The sequence below is a fragment of the Larimichthys crocea genome, chromosome XXI, assembly GCF_000972845.2.
Source record: "Larimichthys crocea isolate SSNF chromosome XXI, L_crocea_2.0, whole genome shotgun sequence".
Classification (NCBI taxonomy): domain Eukaryota; kingdom Metazoa; phylum Chordata; class Actinopteri; family Sciaenidae; genus Larimichthys; species Larimichthys crocea.
Genome location: NC_040031.1, coordinates 9238342 through 9246641, shown reverse-complemented (window position 1 = coordinate 9246641; position 8300 = coordinate 9238342). Strand labels below are relative to the sequence as shown.

At 42.8% G+C, this 8300-nt stretch overlaps 1 protein-coding gene across 1 annotated transcript in view; it reads right to left on the bottom strand.

Moving 5' to 3' along the window:
• Positions 1-364: 364 nt before the first annotated feature.
• cbln1 (cerebellin 1 precursor) overlaps positions 365-8300 on the bottom strand; it is a 22099-nt gene continuing 14163 nt past the window's right edge. Inside the window, exon 3 of the mRNA XM_019258202.2 lies at positions 365-1422. Coding sequence (XP_019113747.1) covers positions 1225-1422 — 198 coding nt within the window. The 3' untranslated portion in view covers positions 365-1224. The remainder of the gene's footprint in view (positions 1423-8300) is intronic.

Sequence of the window (8300 nt, the reverse complement as noted above, 5' to 3'; positions counted from 1 at the left end):
CTGAAAGAAAGTTTAATATTATAGGGTTATGTTATGTTATGTTACGTCGTTTCCTCATAATAACGATAAACTTCTGTTGCAAATTAGTTCGTTTCCTCATAATAACGATAAACTTCTGTTGCAAATTAGTAGTATAAATATGTCATTTCTTCTACAGTTTATTTGGTTTCTATTTGTATTTGTACACATATTTTCATGTATTTGTTGCGAGCTTTCCATCTGCAGTCACAGTCACATGCCTTTAGTTTCAGCTAGTTGCTGTAAGAAATCAAGTCATCTAAATTTGAAGACAGAGACTAGGAAAAGACTGGACTGTGACGTGGATGCAGGGGAAGATGGCAGAGCTGATGAAGTAACGGAGAGGAGGGGAGAGAGACAGACGTTTCAAGAACAAAGTTGTTTTTTTTTAAAGCCAATAATTACTATGATATATAACTATAAAACACAGCTTTACAGGGAATGTAAATGTGTCACAAGCACCTGAATTTGTGATCAGAGTTTAGTCTTTCCCCTATAAAAATTCTCGTTTGGCGTCAGGGGGGTAGATGCTGATCCAAAATTGATGCACTGAATGCAAGAAAAAAAAAAAATAGAGACCCTACAAATATGTCGACAGTAAATGGGAGATGAGGGGAGCAGTTCTTCAAGAAACATTCTTCAAAGCTTATGTTGATACAGATCGATGAATTAATGATTGAATGAATGAATGTGGCGTGGGAGCAGGGGTGTGGGACGGGAGGAGGGGGGAGGTTTACACTCGGGCTTTAGAACACTCTGAAACATATAAATGATCAATTGCATCTTTCAGCAGAGAATAAAAAAAGTTTTGGCTGTCCAAAGCTGCAGTCAAGCCACAGAGAAAACAGAGGGAAGAAAGGATGGATGAAAGGATGGATGAAAGGAGGAAGGGAAGTGAAGAAGCTTCATAATTCCTCTCTCATTTTACCCTCGTATAATCGTTCTGTCATGCTCTTACATCTCTCTAACATCTCCCATCCTTCCTCTTCCCTTCTTCCTCTCCAGCGTCCCAAACAGAGTCTGTTGTCACATCCCCTTTTCTTTCTTTTTCTTCTTTTCCTCTTCATGTCATTTCTTTTTCCCCCCTTCTTCTTCCTCCGCCAGCCTTTTCCCCATCATCATCATCATCATCATCATGCTTTCCATCCTTCAGCAGCTCCTTCTCCTCCTTCGTTTCCACCCCCTGCTCCTCCTCTTCCTCTTCCTCTACATCGGGAACACCAGGAAGCCGGAGAAGGTGGAGTATTTCCATCCTCCCATTAGGTTTCCTCTCTCCAGTTTGAGGTAGGCCCGGTCCCCCTTCTCCATCTGGATCAGAACACCATTACTGGCCGCCTCGCGCGTCACATCCTGGTCACCGGCAAACGCCGAAATCACCGGCCAGCCGTTGTGCATCAGGCTCACCTGGATGAGGCAAAAGAGGACAGAGAGTTTACAGAATGAAACACACAAGACGAAACACCACAAGCAAACGAGGAGAGAAACCCGCTCAGATCAAGAACGTACCATCCTGTAGGAGTCAACAACACTTCTATGGATGAGCTTTGAGTCTAATAAGGATTCTCTTTTAACTAGGGATTAGTCGATTAGTCACGATTATGTCGACGAACAAAACTGTCGACAACTAATTTAGTAGTCGACGCATCGTTTTTTTTTTTTTTTTTACTTTGCTTTTCTCTCGAAACTGCCTCGAGGAATTCATGATGTTGCGATTTGAAACTTTAACGCAACTTCAGTGAATCCCCGTGAATTCAGGGCGGTGTTGCATTTTTAACCAATCACTGAGATTTTTCCGCAACTTCCGCGCAGTCTGCCGGGAGGATTCGACTCGGCGGGTCAGGGACGGCCGCACGGTGCGGGAGGATCCCCTCGTGGGACCTCTCCCCGGCGCTGGCTGGCCTCCGCAAATTTCCTCTGTGGCGGCTCTGGGTCGGCGAAGGTGGCTCACGGCTCCGTCCGCGAGCTTTACAGCGCCCACTCACCCGGCCCTCTCCGGGACAGTCAATTTACGTATGATCCGATTAGTCGACTAATCAAAAAAATAATCGGTGATTCGACTATCAAAGTAATCGTTTGTGGCAGCCCTACTTTTAACTATGTTTAAATGTTAAAGTAATTTAGTGAAAAATAATGACAGCGTGTAGCCTGACAACACAGTTTAAACTTGCTTGTGTAGCCACGATAGAAACATGTCCTTCATAGGTTTCAACACATTTTTAAGACGTACACAATGGAAACTCAAGGTGCTTTACAAAGATGAGTTCAAGAGCAATGAAGAAACAGCGATGTAGATAAAAAACAAGACACTCTGCTTTACTAAAAACACCCATGAACAGTGTAGTTTCAGTCCTGATTCAAAAGTTTTCAGGGTTAAGCTACTTTTAGGGTCTACGGGGGAGTCTGTTCCAGAGATGCACAACATAGAATGACTAAAGGTTTGCTCCACCAAGTTTAGTCCCGGCGCTGGGCTTTGTTAGCACGAGCAGCCCGTTCCCGCTTGACCTGACAGGTCTGGCAACAGCGTACTCCTTTGAAACATGTCTGCAATGTATTCCACACCGTGTATCGATTTATAGACAAGCAGCGCTGAGTTGTATTCAGGAAGCCGGTGTGGTGACTTAAGAATCTCGCAGCAGCTGCATTTTGAATGACCTGAAGCTTTTCAGTCCTGCTGGAAATAACGGCGTGAATGAGGGTTTTTTTTTTTTTTACATGAAGTCGTTGTGCTTGGCTGTATTTGTAATTACAAAGATGATTTTTATTCAGACTGGGATCAGATTCAGCTGTAACACTGACCAAATTCAATATTTGGAAAGTTTCAATTCGGCTTGATTATTAAAAATAACAAATAAAAAATTGGTTCTGATTTGGTTGCATGCTGCTGTTTCCATTATGAAAGTCTCAATATGTGAACATTTATTACGTAATGCAGTGTTATTACATCATGTGTTGTTACAAGCAGCGTTATGCTGTGCAGTCCACAGATATACCGTGCACACTTTTTTTTTTTTCAAATATCCTGTGGAGATTTTTCAATGACTTAGACAGACATTCACACAAAGACACACTAGCTCCACACTGTGTGTGTGACTCGACAAATGTTTCAACGGGGAATAACATCTTCATCTTACAAAGAGAAGAAATCTGTCAGCGACTCGTCCCCCTTCCTTTCCCCCCGGCCGGCCGACACACACACACCAGACATGGAAGCTTTCATCGCTTCTCTTCTGAGCAGCAGCACAAACACGAGCGCCGCCCGGATTTGTTTCCCCCCTCTGTGCGCTTCACTTAGACGTGGTTTTATGTTACCCCCGGCACCGATGCAGCGCTAAAACAAACTGGAAATGAATTTTTTGGAGACGTTGTATAAAACCAGAGAGATCACGGCCTTTCTGTGAGTAAACTCACAGCTTGTGTTCTGCTGTATTTCGAGGGATGGTTGTGGGACTGTGCTTTAAGAGTACGGCATCAGCAAGGGGGGAAATATGAGTCAGTTATGCCTGCTTTGTCATACTGTATATTAAAATACTGAGGTATGAGTGCAGCTTTCTGAACCGCCCGTCAACAGGATGGCATCATTTCTCTGTGCCTTCCAAACTCTCGATTTCAAATCACGATTGGAAAAAAATAAATGTTTGGTTATGGTTTATTATTATTACTGTTGTTCATCAAGGTACCTTTGTTGTCATGGTTACAATAATAAAAACTAAAAGATAGAGAATGGTTGTGATCAAAAACGATGCTAACTCACGGTCGGAAATGGAAAAACGAGAAATGGAATCATTAAAAACCCTCAACGTCGTCCATCTTAATCATGTTATTTTTCAGTAATATGTTTGTTTGTTTTGTTTTTTTACATTATTCCCGGTTCAACCTGGACTTTAAATACCTCAGACGTTCAGAAAGCATAAAAGTAAACACACCCTGGAAGTAAGTAATAGTAGAAACTGATGCAAACTGATGGAAAGCAGTCATAAACATCCCATAATTATACACTTATCTACCTCATTCAACCTGATGATGGTCAGAAGAGAGAAAAGTGTGTGTGTGTGTGTGTGTGTGTGTGTGTGTGTGTGTGTGTGTGCAGCAGATGAAGAGCCTGTCAGAGTCAAGAGCTCTCTTGGCCAGGCACTCCTCTTAATAGCAAGCTGAACATAGTGACTCAAACTGTGTGTGTGTGTGTGTGTGTGTGTGTGTGTGTGTGTGAACACACTGAATCTGATGAAAGCACTCAGACTATACTTAAACAATTTTTTTAAATTATCAGGATGGAAGCGAAGCGCAGGTCGTGGCAAAATGTACGTTTCACAATGTCGGAATTTTCTAATTTGTCAAGGCTGCGAAAACTTTAATAAAAGAGTTTGTTTGGTGTTTTATCATTTATTATCTCGCTACATATTTACTGTTTCCAGAATGCAGCGTACAGTAGCCGTCTGAGACTAACCCGGGGCCAAGGAGGCGTCACTCCGTGTGAGAGGAGGAAACATTGTTTTGGCGGTCTGACCTGAACTTGGCTCCTGCTGAACAAATCTTGTTCTGTTGGGGAAATAGCTCTCACAGCTTTGTCCATGTTTATCCAACTGCAAACGTCTCAGTTTGACAGTTTCTTATTCGTCCTCTCTCTGCGGCCTGGAGATGGGAACCTGTCTTTAAAACCAGCGACATAAACCTACCGAAGTCGTCAAGTTTCAAACTGTAGTGCAGCAGCTTTTCGGTCACTTTAAGTAACTGCGACATTTCTTTACTGAACACGCAAATGTGCACAACATTCACATTTTTGTATTCGCTAATTTCCCTGGACGATTCAGTCTTTAATGACACCACCAGGACCGGCAACAGAGCTCTGGTTTTAGTGAAGGCTGTGGCAGTGGAAACGTTGCTTCATTAGGATCTATGTTGATTGATTGCAAACATTACACTGTTTACAGGACTCTTCAATCAGTGACGGAGATGAATGCAAATCACTTCGAGTCAAATGTAGAAACTTCGAGTAGAAACAAGTACACAGCAAGATAAATGACACGGCCCTTTCAAGAAGGTTTTCCAAGCAATGTTACATAACCTTTCTATAATACAATAACAGATTTGAGATCATTTTAATGTTACAGTCGTCCCTCACTATAACGTGGTTCACCTTTCGCGGTCTCGCTGATTTTTTTATGTAATTTTGCATGCTTTTTTTTACTGTACAGTATGAACACGCATTGTATTCTGCATCCTGATTGGCTAAGGGAGTGCTGTACAAAATGCGGCGCCAGGACAAAGAGAAATACGCGTGAGTCACTGGTAATAATTTCTTATGTGTCAAACCTCGTAGATTGATCATTAAAATTAAATTTGTTAAAAATGTTTGGGCTTGAAAACAGGTTTTGATCTTTGGTTTCATTTACTAATACAGTATTGTGCTTATTTTTGTTAAATCTGCGAAAGTTTGAACTTTGAGAGTTTAAATAAGAGAGAAATGTGAGAAAATGTTAATGCCTGTCTGAGAAACGTGTATAAAAGTGTGTGGTTAGGGGGTTTACGGCCTTTAAACATGTAGAATAATTGTAAAAAATAAAGCTGATTACTTCGTGGATTTCGTCTATTGCAGGTTATTTTAAGAACGTATCCCCCGCGATAAACGAGGATGCACTGTATACTGACTTGTAACTAGGTAAATGTTGTCTGTTTTTATGACCATCAACTATTTCACTGATTTTGGTGAAACTGGATCATGATGCAACTCTCTGTGATTTACAGATTTTGGTGAAACTGGATCATGATGCAACTCTCTGTGATTTACAGAGTGTGAACGGCTGCTGCTGTTATCTAACGTTGCTCAGTTTGTTAGCCGGGCTGCCCGGACTGTGAGTTCAGAGGACCAGGAGAGTGTTAGTGTTTGTACCACGGGCGTTTTGGACCACCAGAGGAGGTAGCAGAGTCGATGGCATGCCAGAACAGGAGCTGGGCGAGTGGGCACAACTGACATTGTTGGACAGTGAGCGAGCAAGAAAGAGTAAATGTGGGACTGACTTTTAGTGGTTGGTGAGAGCTTGGTGAAATGACGCCGAGCTGGGCTGACTGCTGCTGGACTAGTCAGTGATATCAGCTGCTGCTGGGGACCTGGTTGATGTAGTTTTTGGTTGTGATATAATCATAACAAATGCAGAAATATCAGTTTCTACACACTGACTGCTAAATTAGAAGAGTTACAAAGCAGAAGCAGATTCAGACATGAATGCAAAACAAATGGCATTCACGTCTTTCTTGCAACAAATTAAGCAGAAAGACTTTAAAGGAGGCCAGTCTAAAAATATCAAGTACTTCCTCCCTGAAAATGTCAATCCGAGACAGACACTCGGGCTAAAAAGAAGATTGTATGTGGAGAGGTGCAACCAAAGGCTTCACGTTAGCCTCATTAACCTCCAGATAATGAAATGAAACCCACGTAAAAAGGAAGGGATAGAGGGATGGATGGATAGGTGGTATGTAAGTAAATGACTTGCAGATTTAAAGAGTGAATGAAAAAGAGAGAGAGGGGAGGCGGACACAGAGACGGAGGGGGGAGAGGGACATGGTTTCTGTCCAGTGTGCATGTAATGCTTCCAGACAGAGACAGAGAAGGCAGACAAAGAGAAGCCAGCGTCACCACATCACTCTGTTCCCCTCAGACACACACACACAAACCATGCAGACCAGATCCAGCCTCTCACCTACCCCAGCATTCAGCCGGGTCACTCGTGTGGAACTCCAAACCTTCCACACATGCATCATCCGTCTTCCTCTCGAGCGATCATTTAAACAAGTTCCTTTGTTGTTTGAGCAGCGCTCAGACCTGGAGTGTGTCGCATTGTTTGGCTCGGTTAGAATAATGGCTTCCTCACGAAGATCTCTCTACGTTGGACTGGGACAGAGCCACGGTGCTCGTGTGAATTTTTGGCTTTTATATATGTATGTATATGTATTATATAAAAGACAGAGGATTATTTGTATTACCTTGTATTCGACATCTGTCCTGTCTCCCCCTACTTGTCATATTACATGTATTATTTGTTGGACAGACTGGTCTACTATTTCGTTGTACTGTACTTGTACTGTTACAATGACAATAAAGCCTCTATCATCATCATTATCTGGAGCTCGTAGCACCTACCAAAGCTAGAGTGGCTTACAAATCGTTCGAGTTGAACCCGCTTCTTTAAATTCATCAGCGCGATCAGCGTTTCTAACATTTTATCTCCTGGTTAACCGTTTTCTTGCATTTTTTTTTCAGCTTTTATTCAAACCGAAAAGCCACATGGAAACTGGCCAGAACGATTTTTACAGAAAACATTATTTTCATCATGACGTCAAGATGAAAAACTGTCCGAGCATTTCCAGAAAACAGCGCTGAAGTCTGAGAGGGAGTCACACACACACACACACACACACACACACACAGCCACACACACACTGGGTCAGTGTGTTGTGTGTACAGTGATGTATAGCTCTAATAAAGCTGTGACAGTGGCTTTGGAGGGATGAGACTGTGGTCACCACACACACACACACACACACACACCTGTAAAGAATAAAGTGTGTTGGTTTTGCAGCTGTCCACCACCCCCCTCCCTCCCTACAACCACACACACACACACACACACACTGTCAGCTACACCCTTACCATCCATAAATATAAAAGCATGATGATAGGGCTGCGCACCGTGTCAGACCTCAATCGATCTGCATTCATTAATGCATGAGCACCAATTAACTGGCTGAGTAACAGAGAGAGAGAGAGAGAGAGAGAGAGTGGGGAGGCAGCAGAGAGGAAAAGGGGTGAGATGGCAGGAGAAAGTTGTGGGGGTGGGAGGAAGGAAGTGTCTGCATATGTAAATAGAAGTTGTCTGACGTCTCCGTGAAGCACTTAATGCCAGCGGCATGATGACATCCTGTTATTGCATCATCAAATCTGTCTTGACGTGACAATGATACTCCTCTCTTTTCTTTTTGTCTGCCTCTCTTTCCTCTCCTTCATCTCTGTATTTTGTTATATGTCACCTCTTTTTTCTTCTGCCGTCTCTTGTACTCCTGCAGACTGCTGCAGATGGACGTGGTGATGGATACATATATAATGGTGCAGCCTGTGACACCCTCTGCCTTTCTTTCTTCTTTCTTTTTTCTTAAATGGCCAAATTTCCTCTGGTGGGAGTTACAAAGTTACTCCAGTGCTATTCAGGGGTGGGTGCACAGTAATGCTCTGACTAAGGATGTAACGATGCATCGTGACGCGATTAAAAATCGGTACAAATGCATGACGA